The sequence below is a fragment of the Silene latifolia genome, chromosome 1 (genome assembly GCF_048544455.1).
Source record: "Silene latifolia isolate original U9 population chromosome 1, ASM4854445v1, whole genome shotgun sequence".
Classification (NCBI taxonomy): Eukaryota; Viridiplantae; Streptophyta; class Magnoliopsida; order Caryophyllales; family Caryophyllaceae; genus Silene; species Silene latifolia.
The window spans coordinates 80,233,065-80,256,907 of NC_133526.1; the positions used below are offsets into that span (position 1 = coordinate 80,233,065).

General features: G+C 39.2%; 1 protein-coding gene across 1 annotated transcript; it reads left to right on the forward strand.

Moving 5' to 3' along the window:
• The first annotated feature begins 1,502 nt into the window (after window positions 1-1,502).
• On the forward strand, window positions 1,503-1,916 carry LOC141649325 (uncharacterized). Its single transcript, XM_074458017.1, has one exon. It carries the CDS (start codon window positions 1,503-1,505, stop codon window positions 1,914-1,916), a length of 414 nt encoding a protein of 137 aa, XP_074314118.1.
• The last annotated feature ends 21,927 nt before the right edge of the window (window positions 1,917-23,843 follow it).

Sequence of the window (23,843 nt, forward strand, 5' to 3'; positions counted from 1 at the left end):
GCACAACGGACCCCTTCGATCACGTGAGCCAATACAAACAGAAAATGATGACGGTAACAGCCATTGGGCATGCAAAGGAGGCTTGCATGTGCAAGGGGTTCAGACCAACACTGTCGGGGCTGGCGCTCCGATGGCTCGTAAGTCTACCTAACAGGTCTATATCAACATTCGCCGACTTGGTAAACGCATTCACTCAGAAGTTTGCTAGCAGCCGGAAGCCACAAAAGCACGCTGGTGATTTATACTGGATAGTCCAAGGCGTCAACGACACAATTGGAGAATTCAACACCAGGTTCAATAACGAAAAGGTGGCAGTACGGGAGTGTGACGTGTCGACAACGGTGGAAGCATTCAGGAGGGGCCTACACCACGATACAGACCTATATAAACAGCTGACTATGCATCCTTGCCACAGCTTTGAGGCATCCCGTGTGGAAAAGAAAACAAAGGCTTGTCCCTGGGCTCGAGGCAGCAAAGTCTTATTCTTATAGAAAAAATGACGGATTTACTTACACAGTTTTATAGAATTCTTCATTTAAATTTATTCATAGACAGAAGTCTAATAAAAATTAAAGGCTGGGAAGAGGTCCCTTGCCGGTCCCACCGTTACGGAGGTACCAACTCCTGCTTTTGGAGATAGGATTCCTTCCGCATTCTCCTTCAATAGGAATAGCTAAGGCCTTTTGTGTTAAGGTAAGCTCAGGAGCCACTGTGCTTGGAGCAGTCTCTGGAACTGGAGCAGAAAAAGAATTCATTGGGCAGTGGCCACCCTTTCTCATATAATAATGAAAAAGCTCCAGCAGCAATCAGACTGGAAGAAGATATGCTTGCCAGAGTAAGGATACCGAGCACGCCAAGCGTATCCGGGTACATCATCCGTAGAAAAATCAGGTAGGAACAACCCACTGGGAAGAAGGAGGAGAGATACAAACCATATGGTAGAGGAGTAAACAGAATCGAAAATATGGAGGAAAATCAACAACTTCCTACGCTGGCCGAGTATGGGTTCACAACTGGCATCGGGGGAATTCTGAACGCACTAAGAGAAATGGGAGATGGAGTAAGGTGGCCTAGGCCGCCAATAGAAGGGACAAGCTTGGAGGAAAGATAGCAAGAAGAAGTGCGAGTTCCATCGTGATATTGGACACACTACGGAGGATTGCTACACTTTGCGCAGAGAGATCAAGCGCCTGTACTAGCAAGGGGAATTGAGCCACCTATTACTACGTGGGGGCATGCAGCAAGATAAGGTGGGTTCCGCAAAACAGGCTAAGCCCTTCATACCGCCTACATGCACCAAAATAATAAACGTGATAACATGCGGCTCAGACCTTAGCGGATTGACATATTCAGTGGCAAAGAGACACGCTACTAAGACTAAGGGCGACAGGCCATAGACCTCCTGTAGAGTTTCCCACAACGACCTACCTGCTGTCGCCTTCGACGAGGAAGACGTCCATGGCAGTCAGGAACACCACGACGCACTTATCATAACACTGTCAATGGCCAGTTGCACGGTTAGAAAGGTCCTGGTAGATACTGGCAGCTCGGTCAATCTGATCATGCTGAAAACCATAGAAAACATGGGATTCAGCGAGAAGGACTTGCAGAAGAAGACCATCCCACTGGTGGGATTCAGTGGAGAAACACCTAACTCACTAGGAGAGATCGTGATCCCAACCTACGCAGGAGGAATCAACAATCAAGTAAGGTACTTGGTCATTGATGGACCATCTACCTACAATGTTATCCCTAGAAGACCATGGCTACATATAATGAAAGCAGTCCCCTCAACGTATCATCAATGTGTGAAGTTCCCCATACCCTGGGGAGTGGAAAAGATACGTGGAGATCATGAGGAAGCCAGGGGATGCTATAAGAGAGCACTAAAATGCACAACTAGCCCTCCAACATAGCAAATACAAAAGCAACACGTCCAGGACGAGTACGTCAAGCCTCCAACCGAGGAGTTGGATCAAATCAACCTAGACGGACTGCACCCAGAAAGAACGGTGCTAATAGGGGCAAGGTGCACATGTGACGTCAGACAACACCTAATCAAGTTCCTGCAAGCCAACATGGATTGTTTCGCATGGTCCCATGACGACATGGTAGGGATAGACCCATATATCATAACGCACAAACGGAGTGTAGATCCAGGATGCAAGCTGTTAAGCCTGATATTCCCATAATGAATACAAGGTATAATTGTACCCTGGCCTGGCAATCAGGACGGAAGCCTAAGGATTATTCAAGCTAGGCACCAAGCAGGAGAGGACAACGGTCAAGCACGAAGACATCAATTGACCAAGTCAACAACGAATATATTGAATAATTATCATATAATTATGGTAATTATATTAGCATTAAAGGAGAATAATTAATCATATTCATGGAGCATTTATCTGGCAATTCATACGCATTCAAGACAACAATCAAGGGGGTAATTTATGGAAAATATTCTGTCATTAAGGAGAAGATCTTGCGGTTACATAAAGATTGCTATATAAGAGAAGCTCAAGACCATTTTGAAGACACATTCCAATACGCATTATCATACAAGACAAGATTACAAGCATTACTATTACAACACTTAGAACATAAATATAATTGTTTAAGCTCAACGTATAATTATTCTCCAAATATTATAGTGAAACCTCTCCTGACTTGGTGCCCGTGATTCTTTCCCATTTAAGGGTTTTCCACGTACAAAAATTATTGTCTTATTTGTTCTCTTTATTTTCTTTCATTTTTGCACTTTATTAAGCCTACTCTGCAGCTAAATCCAAGATAAACGAGCTAGTTAACCCTGCTAACTCTCTACCCTGACCTGATTTAGCCCTGCGCAGAATCTAGATAAAACACAAGCCTATCCAGCAGAGACAAAGAAAGTTCGCAGCTGAAAGAAATAAGGTGATCAACCAGGAGGTGAATAACCTACTAGCATCAAACAAAATAAGAGAGGTAAAGTATCCAGAGTGGCTGTCAAACGTAGTGGTAGTGCCCAAAAAGAATGGGAAGTGGAGAGTATGTGTGGACTTCAGCGACCTCAACAACGCATGCCCAAAGGATCCCTTTCCGCTGCCGCATATTGATGCTATGGTAGACGCCACAGCTGGACACGAGATGCTGACATTCCTGGACGCCTGGAGTGGTTACAACCAAATTAAGATGGACCAGTCGACCAAGAGAATACATCATTCATGTTAGAGAGAGGTATATACTGTTACAACGTTATGCCTTTCGGCCTAACGAATGCAGGATCTACCTATCAAAGGTTGGTCAATCGAATGTTTAAAGAGCAGATAGGAAGGACTATGAAAGTATACATCGATGATATGATGGTAAAGTCAAGGAAAGCTGGGGATCACATGCGACATCTGGCAGAAATCTTCAACACACTCAGAGAATACAAAATGAAGTTGAACCCTTCCAAATGTACTTTTGGAGTCTCATCTGGGAAGTTCTTGGGCTACATAGTAACCAAAAGGGGAATAGAAGCCATCACAGAACAGGTAAAGGCGGTGCTACAGCTGGAGTCACCAGAAAAGCCAAAAGATGTACATCGACTAGCACGAAAGGTGGCGACTCTCAGCAGGTTCATTTCGAGGTCGTCAGACAGATGCAGGCTATTCTACGATATATTAAGGAAGAGTAAAAGATTCGAATGTACCAAAAATCATGAACAAGCGTTCAGAGAGCTGAAGCACTACCTCAGCACCCCACCGTTCTATCAAAATCGGAGCAAGGAGAACCATTGTTCCTGTACCTAGCCGTCACAAAGGTAGTAGTAAGCGCAGTCCTAGTCAGGGAGCAGGATAAGGATAAACGGCCAGTCTACTACGTAATCAAGTCTCTGCTACTGGCAGAGACCAGGTACACATCCCTCGAAAAGCCGATACTTGCACTTGTAATTGCATCCTACAAATTGCGCCCTTATTTCGAATCACACACCATACATGTTGTGACTAATTATCCCCTAAAGTCTGTGATGAGGAAGCCTAAATTATCAGGCAGAATGTTGAATTGGTCCGTACACCTTAGTGGATATGACATTAGGTATGACCCGAGGACGGCGATAAAATCACAGGCATTGGCATATTTCGTTTCAGACTTCAGCTTAGCTATCCAAAATCACAGGTGTAGGCTTAATCTTGCAATCTCCACATGGGGATCTGATAGCACAAGCAGTCCGTTGTGAGTTTAAGGCTACCAACAATGAAACAGAATATGAAGCCTTAATACTAGGGATGCAACTAGCTTTAGATTTAGGAATCAGAAACCTACTGGTATACAGTGATTCCTTGCTTATAGTCAATCATGTAAATGATGAATATTTAGGCAGGGATTCAAAGATGATAGTCTACTTAAAAGTAGCAAAGGACCTAAAACATAAATTCAAAGACTGCAAGATTAAGTAGGTTCCCAGAGACCATAATGTGGAAGTAGATGCCTTGGCAACCCTGGGGGCAACCTTCAAACCGACAGAACTGGCCAACATACCCATCGCACACGTGTTAGAACCAACAATCCAAAAACCGGAGAAAATAGACAAAGGGGAGCTGGAAGACCAGCAAGATGCGGGGAATAGATCAGCAGTCATGTCAAACACAGACGACCAGTCAGCTGATCCAGACTGGCATACGCCTTACTTAGATTGGCTGAAAGACGACAAGCTGCCAGATGACAAAAAGGAGGTAAAGGGTTTCAAAATCAAAGCCTCCTGATTTTTACTGATTGACAATGTGCTTTTCAGAAAATAACAGGCAGGACCTTACTTACGGTGCCTGGATAGGCAAGAGGCACATACCGTATTGCATGCCCTCCATAGTGGCGAATGTGGAAACCACGCAGGGGGCATGAGTCTGTCAAACAAAGCTCTTAGAAAAGGCTACTTCTGGCCTATAATGAAGGCAAATTCAGTAGAATACGCTCGAAAGTGTGACGCCTGCCAGAGGTTAGCACCAATGATCCACCAGCCAGCAGAACGTTTACATCCAATCATTTCCCCATGGCTATTCATGACATGGGGAATGGACATCGTTGGCCCTTTGCATAGGGCCCCTAGGAAACAGACTATGGATGCTAGCAATGACAGACTATTTTTCCAAATGGATAGAGGCGGAAACATTCACTGAGGTAAAAGATAAGAAAGTAATTTCTTTTATCAAACGTAACATCCTCTGCAGGTTTGGTATCCCATCAGAAATCATATGTGACAACGGATCACAATTCGTGTCAAATGACGCGAAGGGATACTGTGCTAGGTGGAATATCTCACTGAAAAAGTCAACACCTAGGACTCAAAAGTTCAATGGCAAGCTGAATCCAGAAATAAAATCATTATGGAAAATTTGAGGAGGTTGGAGGAGTTATGAGGAAAGTGGGCAGATGAGTTGCCACTAATGCTGTGGTCAGATAGAACCACACCAAAGACATCGACAGGCCAAACACCCTTCAACCTGGTGTTTGGAGTAGAGGAGGTGATTCCATCAGAGGTTCTAGTTCCAACTCACATGTATGGATGCATGATAGAGGAACTGAACACTACAAAGATGATCAGGAGCCTGGACACGGTAGACGAGCTGCGAGCAAGCGCGAAGATACGTCTGGCTGCCTACAAGCAGTCAGTCGCCAAGAGCTACGATAAGAACATAAAAATCAGGCTCCTGGAGGTAGGAGACCTGGTTCTTCGTGAAGTGTTCCAAAACACAAAAAACCGCAAGGCAGACAAATTCGCCTATAAGTGGGAAGGACCATACCAGGTTGAAGGCATTGTTGGCCATGGGGCGTACAAATTAATGACCATGGATGGTCAATTAATACACAAATCATGGAACATACTTCACCTGAAGAGGTATCACTTTTGATAACAAGTAGAATTTAGTGTACAGAGTTTGTATTCAAGAAGCCCTAAAAAAAAGCTAGTAGGCATACTATCAGTTTTCTATTGTACTTCTTTTTATTTACATTTGTTTAAACTTGAAACCACTATTGGAGCTGTGTGGTCTGTAGCTTCCTGGGTCCATGGTTGCTCTGGAACCCCATGAGATAGCGTCAGGTACTTCACACTGCTTTAATAGATTTTTTTTTTTACTTTTCTATTTTGGGTTATTTGAAAAACCACTTTGCACTCTAACATCTATGGTACGTTGAAAGTGTTGCCAGCAGGTCTGTCAAGTGTGAACGCCGGCTGACAAGGCACATGGCACTCCAACAAGCCTAACTTAATTTTCCAGTAGGAGCACCCTCACCAGGCGGCTTGTGGAACATACGAAGGGGGGCTTGGCTGACAACTTAAAGCTTACGTAGCTACCCGGATACCACCCCCAAAGATAGCTATCGACACTGAGTACTCGACGTAGTCAGGGCCCCAGCATGCATGCAAAAATATAAAGAGCGCAGGGATCTCTGAGCAACCAGGATCCTGCAACGTTCCACTGGTCCTAGAATGACGATAAACTTGCCTAAGGTACGCCCCTGTTGGCTTTAAACATGATGAACACACCTTGCGTCATGAACAAGGTTAAGTAGTCAAATGCGGCATCGAGTCTAAATCAGCCCCGCCCTGGGTTGACACGACAGCTACCTAAGTCTAAATCAGCCCCCCCTGGGTTGACACGACAGATCTAAATCAGCCCCCTAGGTTGACACGGCCACCCCCAAGTTTAAATCAGCCCCCTGGGTTGACACGACAGGTCTAAATCAGCCCCTTGGGTTGGCATGGCCACCGACAGGTCTAAATCAACCCCCTGGGTTGAAACGACCATCTACATGTCTAAATTAGCCTCCTGGGTTGACACGGCCACCTCCAATCTAGACCAGCTCCCTGAGCTAACGTAACTGTAACACCCCTATACACCAAGGTGCCTTACCAAGACCACATAATGCATAGAAGTGCTACCATCTCGGTTATACGAGGCATAGTAATCAAAAGTGACCATCAAGAAACATAATTTAAGCATAGAGTTTAAAGTGATTACATCAAAACCAACTATAAAATAAAGTACAACTGTTCTAAAACCAAACTACAACTAAAGTAACAAAAAGTATTATGATAACACAGCGGAAGACTACTATCAGACTCGTGGCGACTCCATCCCCAACTAATCCCGCGCGCATCTATAGTATATCTGCTAGACAACTGCTCACCACCCCCGAATGGATCACCACAGTTTTTAAAACATTTAAACGGGGTCAGTTATTGATTACACAAAACAAGATAAGCAAGATAATAATACATAGATCATCCAACTCCGTCACATCTCCACACATCTGACTACACACTAAAGTGTGTAGTCCTGCCAGAATACCCATCGCAACAGATATTCCACGCCGCCACTGGGGGACTACAGCCGTACCCACCAAATCCCCGCTCATCTATTCCGAGCGAAAACCCAAGTTCCTTAATGTGCATATCCCCTCATGTGGCGGGTTCCACATAGGGCGAATCAAGGGCGTGAAGCCACTCCCGCAAGTGACTCCACTCAGCCGAGGACGCGCCTCGCGAACCACAGACAAACACAACCAACCAAATTATAAAACAACAATTACCAATTCGATAAAGATCAACAACAGTAAACAACCACAACAATCCACCATCAAAACCATGTAATCAATAACCGAGTAGGGAAACCCTACCTGGAATAAGCAAATCACCAAGACCGTCACAATCAGTTATTCAAAACCCCTCTTCTACGAAATCACCTCCTATAACCACACAATCATATAATTACTATCTATTAAACATCATACTCCCAAAATCCTCCAAAATACCCAATTAGGGTTTCAACTAAAATCAATGAAATAATATAAAAACTGTACAAGGATCTTACCCACAATACGACGAACTCAACGGCGTAAAGAACACAACGATCCGACAACTCTAGGCCTTAGGATTTGATAGCAATGCGAAGGAGAAAGCAACGTAACTTGTTTAGGTTTTTGTGAAGTTTAGAAAAAGGTAAAATTGACAAAGAAACTGACGAAAGTGTTTATATATCTTTTTTGCATTGTTAACAAAACCCGGCAAAATAACCCGTAAAATCGACTTACTCGATCGAGTAAGTCACTAACTCGACCGAGTGACCCCTACTCGATCGAGTGACCCACTTACTCGGTCGAGTACCCATCAGACAGTGTACTGTTTCGTAATCAAAACTCACTTACTCGACAGAGTAAGCCTTACTTGATAGAGTACCCAACAGTACAGAAAACCGTAGTATTACAGTCTTCCCTCCTTAAAAAGGAACTTCGTCCCCGAAGTTCAAACCCAACCTATAAAACATGAACTCCTAACACCAACTCCACCAACTATGCCTGCCTCCATAACAAGGCTCCGCCTCACTAACATATTAGTTACTAGCAAAACCAATATCAAGACAATCCACCTAGCGAGATCAACCACCAAACGGAATGTTACATTCTACCACCCTTAAAATGAACTTCGTCCTCGAAGTTTACTCACACTCATAAACATATCATTCAATTGTCAACACTATCGAAGTATTCTCATACTTCTAAACATCACACTACTACAAGCACGACCATGACCTTTTTAACAATATGAACCACAATACAAATCCATCCTTTATTCTCCACCAAGACTCAAACTTCCAAATCTACTACAACATGTACAACCATCAAAATCTCTTTGTCGCATCCTACTCCTCTTAAGATAAATGTTACGTCCTCGTAACTCACTAATACTAGATCCTTATCTATATCTTTTCATTATCCTCATCACCACCGCATGTCAAAGATAACCGCCTATAACCTCAACACCTACAACCATCCCTATATCCAAGGCTCTCTTTCTCTAACAGTTCTCATACCTCAAATTATTCTGCACTCCATCCAACCAATACCATAAAATCCTCACCAAAACCACCACACCAACTCTTCAACATTACCGCAAAACGACATACTCCTCCATACATTTGCTTATCTCCATAATCATAACTCACGATCCACCATTGTTACACACACTCTCACTAGATCCTCAAGTTCTTTTCTTTTATTACCGCAAAACTCATCTATAATTTAACATGACACTAATTCCCAACACCCTATATTCATTGTCCCAATAAATATTATGAACCACTTGCCGGTTCCAGCTCAGCACACACGTTCCACAAATATCTTGCCACAACTATATCAACCCATGCCTCCTCTAAAAGAAGTTCAAAAGTACTTCAACAACCTCTCGCAACTGTGTCCCATCAACAGAATATTACTATATCATGACAACAACAGAAACATACCCAACTCTCTTTCATATCGTACTCTACCCTCACTCCCAAGCTGAAAGTAGTAAGAAACATCAATAAACAAAACAACCGTCTATATGTCCAAACCGAGACTCGCATGAAACAGCAGTAAACAAAACAACAATCTACGTAACCGATATACACTTTTGAAAGTTTATCTCATAAGTATCCCGCCTACTCCACCACAACCGATGACGGCATTGGAACACCGCCACCAACAGCCGCACTGCAGCACGAAAATACCTGCATCACAACACGAAGTACCGTGCCCGGATCACCACCCGAGGCACAACAACCACACCGATAGTCATCGCAACTTATACAATCCCATAAACACCGACTCAGTAAAACTTCCCTGACAAGAAAACTTTCTTAAAACCGCTCTACTAGATCACAATGCAAAAAATTACACGGAATAAACAGATAAGAACCTCATGAATATCATCCATACCATTACACGGAATAAACATATATTATGAATACACATGCAAGTATAACTAGCCATGCTAGATCACCCAAATTATCACTTTTGAATATCATCCCATTAGGTTACCGTACCCAACATATACTACGGAACATTCAGATAACAGCTTTATGACTATCGCATTATACCACCATGCGTGAGGTCAAAACCTCACATAAACACTTATACACATCATAGACCCGTAATCACATACAACTAATTAATTCTGACCACGTAAGTTACCACCTGATAAAGGTTATCTCTTGCCCGGCTTAACTCGTATACCCTTCATAGCACATTCTTCCATTCGCGTAACTATCACCTCCCGACAAATGTAAACATACCATTAATACTCACTACTAGCAAACGCCTCTTACATCCACATCTTATACTCTCTCACAACCATATATACCAATCTGGCCTCTACAAAATCAACCTCTTTAGAATGGTTATCTTTCCTATTTTTCATCACCATTAACCACTAGTGACGATACCTCAACACTACCACTGTTCGTATATCAAACCTCTTACACTCACCTCTAAATATCACGATTTCTTTCCTATCTTCGGTGAACATCCCAAATAATGAACATCAATTCCATTAATAAAAATTATCTCAACATTCATTCCAATTCTATCCTTAATTGTATCGTCACCTAATTCATCACCAAACTCTCATATCGTGCAAATACTCTACCAACTTTTACTCCCCTTAATTCCTCAAAATTCATGGCTAACATGTTGTCCTGAAACTCCTATATAACCATTAACTCACACCCTCTCATGATGCTATCGCACATTTTCATTATTCCTTAATTTCATGTTCCTTAACTCTGGCCGACGTTCCCTCAGCTTACCTTCATCCTTCTTTTCCTTTTACACTCAACAATACCAATTAATAGTTCATCTCCTTACTCCTTGTACCTAACTCTTTAGTAATCTGATTACCTTTTCGTTGCTCCAAAACTCAAATTCCATTAATTCATATCGGTACCCGCTCATTCTTTCTTACCATGAGTCCTCTCTTGTAATACTACGATTTTCTATGTCTTTGGGTACTCTATGGAGTGGGGTTTACTCTGTCGAGTAAGTATGTTTGGTTTACGAAACAGTGTTCTGCTGATGGGTACTCGATCAAGTAAGTTGGGGAATCAATCGAGTAAGGGTCACTCGATCGAGTAAGGGTCACTCGATCGAGTAAGGGTCACTCGATCGAGTAAGTTACTTACTCGATTGAGTAATTTACTTTTACGGGTTGTTTTGACGGGTTTTGATAGCAACGTGAGAAATATATATAAACTTAATTCGTCAATTTCTTTTCATTTTTACACTTTTCTAAACTTCACAAAAGAGAAAACAAGGTTACGTAGCTCTCCTCTCTCACATTGCTATCAAATCCCAAGGCTTGTGTTGTCGGAATTCTGAGTTCTTTATACCGTTGAGACCGTTGTATCGTGGGTAAGATCCTTGTACCGTTTTATGTTGATCCGTTAACTTTGATTTAAACCCTAATTGGGTAATTTGGGGGTTTTGGGAGTATTGTTGATGTTAGATGGTGATTATATGATTGTGTGTTTATAGAAGGTGATTTCGTAGAAGAACGATTATGATTAGCTGATTGTGACGATCTTGGTGATTGCTTTTCCAGGTAGGGTTTCCCTACTTGGTTATTGTTTACATGGTATTGTTGATGGTTGATCTTTGTTGTTGATTTATATCATATTGGATTCGGTAATTGGTAATTATTGTTGTATAATATGGTTGGTTGTGATTGTTTGTCTGTGGTTTGTGAGGTGCGTCCTTCAAGAGTCTATCGATCAGAAATACTTAAGAGGGGGGGAGGGGGGGGTGAATTGAGGATTAAAAACTTTAACCTCCTTTTTCGATTGTATGTGTAATTAATTATTTAAAGTTTATTGATTAAAGTTTAACTAATCAATTGATTAACGAATTAAAACAATGCAAATAAACGAAAGAGAAAGAGAGACACACAGATTTTTAAAGTGGTTCAGTTTCACAAATCGAAACCTACGTCCACTATTCTCGATTAATAAATTTAGTACCTTTCTACGGATTATAAATTTACTAACCCAACTCGTACAACTAACCCTAGTTGTAACTCAAGTGATTATCGCTAAATACTCGAGTGACTAACTTACGCTAATAAGAAAGCACTAATGATTCTACTAAAAGTTCACGTTAATGAACGAGTAAGAAATCAATTAAGCACTATTATCTTATAACGATAACGAACGAACGACTGCACAAGTTTATATAACACACGACCTTTTCAAAATAACAAAACGGTTTTTGCTTGTAAAACACGGTTTTTGTTTTTTTAAAATAAAATCAAAATTATGCTCAAAGGTCTTACTTTTGAATGTTGCAAAGTGTAGAGTATTTATAGAACAAGAGGAAGCAGAGCACACGGTTTCCACGAAAACCTAGTGACCGAAATAACAGATATGTAAACAAATCATATCTTTGTTCTTTCTTTCCTTAAAACCCTAAGAGATAATAGAGAATATTCCAAAAGATAATTTATAAATTATTCTCCTATTATCCTTTCCTTAAATCTTAAGATATGATAAGATTTTCCATAACAAAAATATCCTTATCATAAATAACCATATCAAGCTAAATATAAAAGATATGTTAAGATAGTTCCAGAGAATAAAATCTTAACAATGAACAACTTTTATCCTTAAGCTTACACGAAACCAACACGGCTCATATGCCTCGTTTTTCGTGAAAACCCTAGCTTGATATTAGGTTAGATTTAGGGTTTAAGAGTATGCAATATTACAAACCCTAATTAGTAATATGATTTAATTCATAAGTTGATCCAACATAATTACTAATTATAAGATTAAAATAAAACCACACTCTATATGAATATGGGCTTCCTTGTTAAATAAATACTTTTTGCTAGAACATTTAAAAGAGACAAAAATATTTTTCAAAAACAATTTGAAAACTTCTTAAGTTGTGCGTTATATAAGCTTAGCATCTCAATGTTATAGTAGAAGAGCTATAACTTTGAGCTCTTGCATAAGTAATGTTATAGCTGCAAAGCTATAACTTTACTAACGTAAGAAATCCATTCTTATGTTACCATTACGGGCTTGCCTGGAATCCATGAAATTATTAAGGGGGTAAGTTTTATTGGGCGATAATTACTGGGGAAATTAATTAGTGGGGTAATGAGTTCCTTGATGATATGTTTGGCATAGGAGTAATGATTACTGATTAGATCTTTTACTCTCTTAATCATTACCCAGGGGGGAGGGTGGGTAATGTATTACCCCTTCACAAGGGTAATAATTCCAAGAGGTGAATAATTACCCGCATACCAAACATGGGAAATACACCTCACATATTACTCCCCTATTCATTCCCCTCCTATTACCCTCAATCCAAGCAAGCCCTACGAGATAATCACCTACACTATTCTAATCTTATTAGGAGATCTTCGAGTATAGGCTACTTCATCATTCAAGCTTGATCAATCTTTAAATGAGCTTCATCTTCTCATGACGCTTGAATAACTCTTTCACTATCTTGCAATATCTTGATCCTTGATAGAGGGCTTGATCACAATATATCTTTGTATACTTTCATCACAATCCTTTAAGCTTTACAAATAATAGGTCTAATCTGAAAAGACTAATCGAACAATTACGCGCAACAAGTATATATAATATAAAGTACTCTTGACATCATCAAAACATAAACATATATTCTATATGGTTCAACAAATTCCCTCTTTTTGATGATGACAAGTCTCCTAAAATTGTGACTAAGTATATAGTTCCCCCTCAATATAATACCGTCATCTTTATAGATAAAGATCAACGCAAGATCAAACGATTAACACAAGACCGAAACTTAAAGGACTTTAAGAGACAATTGGTCTTGATAAGGAGCAAGCTTAGGTAAATGCTTACCGTGGTCGTTCTTTCCCCCTCTTGACATCATCGAAAAGATAAGAACAAACATAAAATGACTAGAATAATATACGACGAGACAAGAGATAAGAACGATTAAGAAACCTAATAAACCGTAAATAACCATAAGTACCGTCAAAATAAGGTAGCATACAAACCAAAGAAAACATGTTTAAGCCAAATGGGCTGAATGAAACAACCTGCTTAAGAGCTACTTGGGCCATAACCATAAGTAGTATGCCAAAATGGGCCGAATGGTAGATAGTTTAGAAGGCAAAATACACCAAAAGTAACTTAAGGCAATAAGAGGAAAATGCAAAAACAGGGGAGTGGCAAGGCAAAGCTAAGTGTGACGGGTTTTGTAAGGATTAACGTAATCGGGACCAGTACGAAATTCCAAGGCATCAAGACGACCAAATGAATTCCGCACCAGTGTAGCTTGGGCTTGAAGGCTTGTCTTGAAGTTAAGCACCTTCAAAGACAAGGCCTTTGTTGCCTCTAAAGTAAGAGCTTGATCCGCCATCATAGCTTTTCCGTCTTTAACTAAAGCACCCCCTTGACTAGTAAGGTAAGAAAGACGATGACCATGTTGGAACACTTTGTTATGAATAGCCACCAAATCCCTCTCGAAACCCGCAAGCCTTTTATCGACTCCTTCCATCCAAGCATAAACCCGAGCACTATCCAAGACACCAACCGCATACCGTGATGGTCCAATCCGAGACATGGCCGTAGCCAAAGCCGTGGTTTTCTCCTCAAACTTAGCCATTAAAGACCCCATAAAAGCATCTAATTTGGCTTCCATAGCCACCAAACCAACCTCACTAGTACTTTTATCAACACCCTTAGCAAACACCAATTCAGGTCCTTCAAAACCGAGATCCATAACTTAATCACACGGTCACACATACAGTCTTTTGCACTTACACCATAACTCTCCCGTCCCACAACTCATTTTATTTCCAATAATATTGAAATCCACATACCATATGGGAGATCAAGAGTAGTGCAATGCTTTTCCTTGGTAACGGTTATGCTTGTTTGAACAATTTGGTTAAACACAAGATTAGCCAAGTTAATTTTCTGACCCTCCAACCATGAATACACAATTATAGCCTCATAACTCAACACTTTATCCCGTCTGCCCCTTCTCGGAACAATGGTATTCCACAAAAAGTTCAAAAAGAACTTGATTTTAGTTGAGAGAGGACGTACCACAATGTTGCTATTTTTGGAAGCAACCTCATCAAAGTCTTTTAATGACCAACTGTTTGTCATCATCAACATTAGACCACTCCAAACTCCGATTAATATTGATTCCGTCATGAGGAATCTTAAAATCAGAGCAAAAGTCATCAATAGTGACGGTGATATCGACACCATTCACGACCGCATGCAACACACCCTCCTTAATTTTTACCGAAGCAAAGAATTGTATAACCTCAATCGGGTAAGTGGGACCCAAAAACCGACTCACATCACTCCAACCTTGAAAATCAAGAAAATCGACAAAGAACTTAAGAGACGGAATTTGAGACAACCAAGATTTAGGGTAATACCTTCCATCATGAATTGAATATTGCAAAACCCGAGAAACAAGGATGCTTTCTCCCTTGGTCATGCGAAACCGGTTTAAACCGGCCTTAGTTGCACTTTTCGAAGGCTCTCGAAATAGAGTCCTCGAAATCCCGTCCCGAACAACAACTTCGGGTTCATTAACTTCCTCAACTTCATCTAAAACCATCTTATTTTTCCCTTTGTTAAGCCGACCCCTTTTTCCCTCGGAAATCATCTCATCCCGACCACGAAACAGGGAAGGTGATTGTGATGGTTGTGGGTTTGTTGAAGTAAAGGTAGAGGAATTGGGGTGATGAGATGGTGCTTGTTGTGGTTGATTGCATGGGTGTTGTTGGTGGTGATTTCGGGTTGAGGACCGTGTGTGTGCATGTGGAGGTGTCATGGTCAAGAGGTTGAAGATGATGATGATGATGGAGATTGTGTAAAGATTTGGTAAAGTAAAAAGTAAAAGCAAGTGAGGGGTTTTGTTGATGTTACACGGTTTAGGGGGTAATTATAGGGTATAGTTTAGGAATCTAGGTTTAGGTATAAGGAGGTAGTTGTTTGCATAAATATGGTAATTAAAGATGTAGAGTTTAGGATAGATATGGTTTAGTTAGACGAGTTATTGTATATAGAAGATTTAGGAAAGATTTTGATAGATTTTGGAAAATAAAATAATATGGTGTATCTCAATTTTGGTAAAAGATAAAATTTGTATGCCACACAAATTATTAAATACAAATAGAATATATACGATAAATAAATTTCTATAAACGTAAATATTCATGTAACGCAATATACGGACACAATCATACAATCTTATCTATACTAATCAATCATTGAGAGATTAAACATCTATAGAAGCTTAGGTACCACCGATTAAACCAATTTCCAACCGTAAAGTCTCAAAACATCCTCTAGCTAATGATTTTTTCAGAATATCCGCCCATTGTTTTTCATTACTACAAAATTCAAGTTTTATTTTCCCTTTTTCAATATGGTCACATATAAAGTGGTGTCTAATTTCAATGTGCTTGGTACGCGAGTGCTGCGCAGGGTTTTTGGAAATAATAATAGCACTCGTATTATCGCACAAAATAGGAATACAACCTACATTAACACCATAATCACATAACTGTTGTTTAAGCCATAATAGTTGAGTACATACCAGTCCTGCTGCAATATATTCCTGTGCATTGAAAGAACAATCAAATGACTGCTTCTTTGAACCCCACATGATAATGCAAGGTCCAACAAACGTGGCAACACCTGACGTACTTTTCCTGTCTAGGGAGCATCCTGCGTAATCAGCATCTGAATATCCAACCAGATCGAAATTGCATTCCATCGGATACCATAAATAGAGTTTGGCCGTGCCAATAAGATATCGTAAAATTATTTTTACGGCCGTCATATGCGATTCTTTGGGAGATGATTGATATCTCACACAAACGCATATACTAAACATGATATCTGGTCTACTTGCAGTTAAATATAGCAACAACCCAATCATTCCTCGATAAGTTGTTTCATCAACTGGCTTACCATCTTCAACTAGAGTTAATTTCTTGTCTGCGACCATTGGAGTAGGCATTGCATGGGAATTTTCCATTCTGAACTTTCGAATTAATTCCTTAATATATTTCTGTTGATGAATTTTGATGCCTTCCTCGGTTTGTTGAATTTGCAGACCTAGAAAGAATTTCAATTCTCCCATCATACTTATCTCAAATTCGGAAGTCATCAACTCGGAAAAATACTTGCACAGACTGCGGTTGGTTGATCTAAAAATAATATCGTCAATGTAGATTTGAACAACCAAAAGGTCAGTACCCTCGGATTTTAGGAATAAGGTTTTATCAACAGATCCTCTTAAATCCATTGTCAAGTAGAAATTTTGATAATCTGTCATACCAGGCCCTTGGTGCTTGCTTCAATCCATATAAAGCTTTGTCTAGTTTAAAGACATGGTCTTCAAATTTGCTACATTAAATCCAGGAGGTTGTTCTACGAAGACTTCTTCCTGTAGATACCCATTTAGAAACGCTGTCTTGACGTCCATTTGGAAGAGCTTCATTCCTTTATGAGCTGCAAAAGCTATCAGGAGTCTAATAGCTTCAAGACGAGCAACAGGCGCAAAGGTCTCGTCATAGTCTATTCCTTCTTGTTGATTATAACCTTGTGCCACCAATCTTGCCTTAGTTCGAACAATGACCCCAGCATCATCCAGTTTATTTCTGAACACCCATCTTGTTCCAATTACAGATCGGTCCTTGGGTCTAGGAACTAAGTGCCAAAATTTGTTCCGTTCGAATTGTTGAAGCTCTTCTTGCATAGCTATAATCCAATCTGATTCTGCGAGAGCTTCCTTAATACTCGTATCGTTAAAAGAAATGAATAAAATGAGCAAAAGTTATTCAAGGACCTTTGTGTTTGAACACCTCTCTGAAGGTTGCCAAGAATGTTTTCCATTGGATGTGAACTCTTATATTTCCACTTTGTTGAAGTACTTGGTTCTTCATTATTTGAACTTGATCCAACTTCATTTGGCTCAGAATTTAAGGAAGTTCCCCCTGAATCCAATCCTGGTGTTGTAGTAGAGTCGGGTATAACTTCGGACTCATTACCTTGATTTGGATTCAATGTTATAGTAACATCACGTATAACATTAGATTGGGAATCCTTATCTTGAGACAATGTTATAGTATCATCAACTATAACTTTAGTTTTCTTCTTTTTATCTTTAGAAGAATGATCAAGCTCATCATTTATTCCTTCAATCTCATTATCCATAGATTCTAATTCTGGGGGATCATCTCTAGAAAGACGAAAGTCAGGTTCATCCATATCTTCTTCCTCATCCTGTAAGGGCTTATCGAACACGTTATCTTCATCAAAAATAACATGAATACTTTCTTCAATGCAAAGTGTTCTTTTATTGAAAACCTTATAAGCTTTGCTATGATCTGAGTATCCTATAAAAATAGCCTCATCACTCCTAGGGTCGAACTTACTTAACCTATTTTTACCATTGTTATGAACAACACACTTACTCCCAAAACAACGAAGATGAGAGATATTAGGTTTACGACCTCTTAGAAGTTCATAAGGGGTTTTCTTAAGGATAGGTCTTATCATAGCACGATTATGGATATAACATGAAGTACTAATGGCTTCAGCCCAAAAATTACGAGGTAGACCACTACATAAGAGCATTGTGCGAGCCATATCTTCTAGTGTTCTATTCATACGTTCAACGACACCGTTTTGTTAAGGAGTTCGTGGTGCAGAGAAGTTATGTCCTACACCACTAACTATACAATATTCTATAAAGGCTTGATTGTCAAATTCGGTGCCATGGTCCGTACGAATAGAGACAAGATTAGTCTTATATTTATTTTGAACAAGTTTCATAAGACAAACAAACTCATCAAAAGTCTCATCTTTTGAATGAAGGAAGATAGGCCATACATACCTTGAGTGACATACCTGGATCCTCCTCTACTCCTTACCTTCATGGGACCACACAAGTCCATGTGTATCAATTCCAAAGCTTGATTCGTGCTTACTACTCTTTTGGGTTGAACGATGATCTCACATACTTGAATCAAGCACAAGTGTCACACATCCCTTCTTGATCAAATATGATCTTAGGTAGTTCTTCAACCAAGTCCCATTTCTTGAGTTTGTTCAGAATGGGTGAACTAATGTGACCAAAACGCTTATGACACAAACAAGGATCATCAAGTGTAACTTTCATACATGAAAAAGAGTTAGTAGGCACAACATTTAAATCTACCATATACACATTTCTTTTCCTATGGCCTTCAAGAATAATATTACTCATACCTTCAATAATAATGCGACAAACATCTGTATGAAAAACAACCTTGTTACCTTTGTCACATAGTTGAGATATGCTAAGTAGATTATGCTTGAGACCATCCACTAGATAAACATCACTGATTGCGTGTGATTTAGAAGTTCCAACTTTGCCCACGCCAATCACTTTATCCTTCTTGTTGTCCCCAAAGGTCACTTTTCCTCCATTGAAGGGTTTGAGTGAAAGAAACAAATTGTTGTCTCTAGTCATGTGTCTTGAGCATCCACTGTCAAGATACCATTGACTGTTTTCTTTCACCATTACCTGCAAAAGGATTAGATACAGTTTTTAGGTACCCAAGCTAGGTTGGGTCCTTTACGGTTAGTTACTCTATATACTAGATCCATTCGTACCCAAACTTGTCTAATGATCGTATTTCTAAACCTTGGATAGTTTTGTTTAAGAGGAGTTCTAGGTCTAGGGGTTTCTCTAGGTCTCACATAACCAGTCTCCTTGTGTTTAGGTTTACTTTGTTTAGGTTGACAAGGAGTTTGTGAAGTGCTAGGTTTTTTGGTGTAATCAAAAGCCATATCGTAGAACCAATGGAAGTTATTATTCCTTTCTTCGTTAGGTTCATCTATAGGGGATTCATGAACCTCGACTGTTGTGTCAATCGTTTTAACAAATTTGGTATTTCTTCGTATGTCATGTATACGTTTGACATAATTGTCTTGGATATGACCCGTATGACCACAATAATTACAAATCAAATACTCAGGAAGATCAACATATTTTCTTTTTCTAAAATCATGATCTGAAGGTGTTGATTTGCATTTAGAGTGATCTCTACGGCTGTAGCACTCATGTCCTAAACCCATCTTCATATTATTGTCAGATTGTTCGGTTAGAAAGTTTAGGACTTTTGTGCTACCTTCCCACTTATCATGGACTTTCCTAGCATGTAAAAGTAAGTCTTTTAGGGTTTTAATCTCCTCAAGACATTCCGTGTGATCGACGTCGCTATCCTTTTTTTAATTGTCACGAAAGTCTTGGAACCTCTTATTAAGAATAAATACAATGTCCAAATGTTGTCTCTTAACACTGATCATATCAGTTTTAGATTCTTTTAATTGCTTTGTGAGAGAATCTATTTCTTTCTTTTGGTCTAAAATCACTACATCATTAGATGTGAGTTTAGTCTCTAAAAGTTCTTTGACTTTTCTAAGTTCTAAAGTTATAGCTTCACTAGCTATAACTTTGGCTTGAAGTTGCTTAATATTAAGCTTTAGATCTGAAGTTATAGCTTCATTAGCCATAACTTTAGATTCTAATTCCTTCTTTTCAGCATTAGCAGTATCTAATGTTGTAGCTTTATCAGCTGTAACTTTAGATTTCAACTTCTTAGCTTTTGCGTTTAGAATATGATTCTCCTCAGCAATATCAAGAATCTGTTCTTTTAGATCCTTTAGTTCCAAATCCTGTTCATGACATTTATCGAGGGATTGCTCAAAAAATTTAATTAGGGCATTTTTAGACAATTTCTTAACACGTTTTTTGAGTTCAAGATAACTAACCTCATCATCGTCATCTTCATCTGATTCTCCTAGAAATCAGTAATTTGAGTGAGAATTCGTGCTATCATCATCGCTGTCAGAGATTAGGTCAAGACTGACGCTGCTGAGACAAAGATTGGCTACTTCATCATCTTCAGATCCTTCATCATCTTCCGAGTCAAGATCTCCCCAACATGAAGCCATCATTACTTGTTTGAACTCCTTCTTTGTCTTCTCGCGTTTTGCCTTGTCTTTAATTTTCTCCCATGTGGGACAATCTTTGATCATATAATCAGATTCTCCACACTTGAAGCAACCTCTGTTAGTAAATGACGATTTTGATTCTGTTGCTTTCTTGTTAAAGGACTTGTTGTTGTTAGAGGAAGATTTTGTTTGCTTGTTTCGAAATATTCTATTTTTAAAGCAACGAGCAAACAAGATGGTCTCATCCTCTATGTCAGAGTTAACATTCTCACTTGCCAAGGCCATGTTTTTACCTCTACTAGGTTCTGCTTCATCAACATTTAGAGTGAGTTCATGGGCCATAAGAGCACCAATGAGTTCTTGGTAGGATAGGTTCTCAAGATCTCGCGATTCCTCCATTGCTGTGACCTTGGCACGCCACTTTTTAGTTAGGCTCCTAAGAACCTTCCTTCCAATGTCCTCGGTGTTGAACTTTCTTCCTAGATTTTTCACTTCGTTTATGATGCTTGAAAAACGTGCGGACATACTATCCAAGGACTCATTTGGCTCCATACTGAAAAGCTCATATTTCTGCATTAACAGATCTATGCGGTGTTTCTTAACAATGGAAGTACCTTCATAAGCTAGTTCAAGGCCGTCCCATATTTCTTTGGCCATTGAGCACGAAGAGAACCGATCGAATTCTGTAGTAGTCATGCCATTCTGTAATAGACTTATAGCTTTAGAATCCTTTTTGGCCTTCTTGTAATCAGCCTCGACATAGTCCTCTTCCTTTTTCTCGTAGGTAGTGCCTTCAGTGGATGCAACCAAAATTTTATGTGGTCCATTTTGGATAATTCTCCAGCACTCCCAATCATGACCTTTCACATAGTGAGTCATCATGTTCTTTCATAACCCATAATTTTTCCCATCAAAGACGGGACACTTGAGGTATTTGGAATCTATTTATCACGTGATAGGCAGCGGAATATAAAACGACAAGATAAATAAAGATAGACAGATCAGCCTCTTTGCGGTTAGGAAATCAAGAGCACGAGGCTCTGATACCAATTGAAGAGTCTATCGATCAGAAATACTCAAGGGGGGGGGGGGTGGTGAATTGAGGATTAAAAACTTTAACCTACATTTTCGATTGTATGTGTATGATTAATTATTTAAAGTTTATTGATTAAACTTTAACTAATCAATTGATTAACGAATTAAAACAATGCAAATAAACGAAAGAGAAAGAGAGACACACGGATTTTTGAAGTGGTTCAGTTTCACAAATCGAAACCTACGTCCACTATTCTCGATTAATAAATTTAGTACCTTTCTACGGATTACAAATTTACTAACCCAATCGTACAACTAACCCTAGTTGTAACTCAAGTGAGTATCGTTAAATACTCGAGTGACTAACTTACGCTAATAAGAAAGCACTAATGATTCTACTAAAAGTTCACGTTAATGAACGAGTAAGAAATCAATTAAGCACTATTATCTTATAACGATAACGAAAGAACGACTACACAAGTTTATATAACACACGACCTTTTCAAAATAACAAAACGGTTTTTGCTTGTAAAACACGGTTTTTGTTTTTTAAAATAAAATCAAAATTATGCTCAAAGGTCTTACTTTTGAATGTTGCAAAGTGTAGAGTATTTATAGAACAAGAGGAAGCATAGCACACGGCTTCCACGAAACCCTAGTGGCCGAAATAACAGATATGTAAACAAATCATATCTTTGTTATTTCTTTCCTTAAAACCCTAAGAGATAATAGAGAATATTCCAAAAGATAATTTATAAATTATTCTCCTATTATCCTTTCCTTAAATCTTAAGATATGATAAGATTTTCCATAACAAAAATATCCTTATCATAAATAACCATATCAAGCTAAATATAAAAGATATGTTAAGATAATTCTAGAGATTAAAATCTTAACAATGAACAACTTTTATCCTCAAGATTACACAAAACCAACACGGCTCATATGCCTCGTTTTTCGTGAAAACCCTAGCTTGATATTAGGTTAGATTTAGGATTTAAGAGTATGCAATATTAGAAACCCTGATTAGTAATATGATTCAACTCATAAGTTGATCTAACATAATTACTAATTATAAGATTAAAATAAAACCACACTCTATATGAATATGGGCTTCCTTCTCAAATAAATACTTTTTGCTAAACATTTAAAAGAGACAAAAACATTTTTCAAAAACAATTTGAAAACTTCTTAAGTTGTGCGTTATATAAGCTTAGCATCTCAATGTTATAGTAGAAGAGCTATAACATTGAGCTCTTACATAAGTAATGTTATAGCTGCAAAGCTATAACTTTACTAACATAAGAAATCCATTCTTATGTTACCATTACGAGATAATCACCTACACTATTCTAATCTTCTTAGGAGATCTTCGAGTATAGGCTACTTCATCATTCAAGCTTGATCAATCTTTAAATGAGCTTCATCTTCTCATGACGCTTGAATAACTCTTTCACTATCTTGCAATATCTTGATCCTTGATAGAGGGCTTAATCACAATATATCTTTGTATACTTTCATCACAATCCTTTAAGCTTTACAAATAATAGGTCTAATCTGAAAAGACTAAACGAACAATTACGCGCAACAAGTATATATAATATAAAGTACTCTTGACATCATCAAAACATAAACATATATTCTATATGGTTCAACAGTCCTCGGCTGAGTGGAGTCACTTGCAGGAATGGCTTTACGCCCTTGATTCGCCCTCTGTGAAACCCGCCACAGAGGGGATGTGCACATTTAGGAACATAGGTTATCGCTCGGATGAGATGAGCGGGGCTTAGGTGGGAACGGCTGCGGTCCCCCACTGGCGGTGTAGAATACTTGTTGAGATGAGTATTCTGGCAGGACTACACACTTTAGTGTGTAGTCGGGTGTGTGGAGTTATGGTGGAGATTGGATGATTGTTGTATTGTTTCTATTGTATTGTTTTATGTAAACAGTAACTGACCCCGTTTAAATGTTTTTAAAACTGTGGTGATC

Excerpts from the sequence above, each read along its gene's own strand:
- LOC141649325 (XM_074458017.1), top strand. The coding sequence starts at position 1,503 with ATGGCCAGTTGCACGGTTAGAAAGGTCCTGGTAGATACTGGCAGCTCG.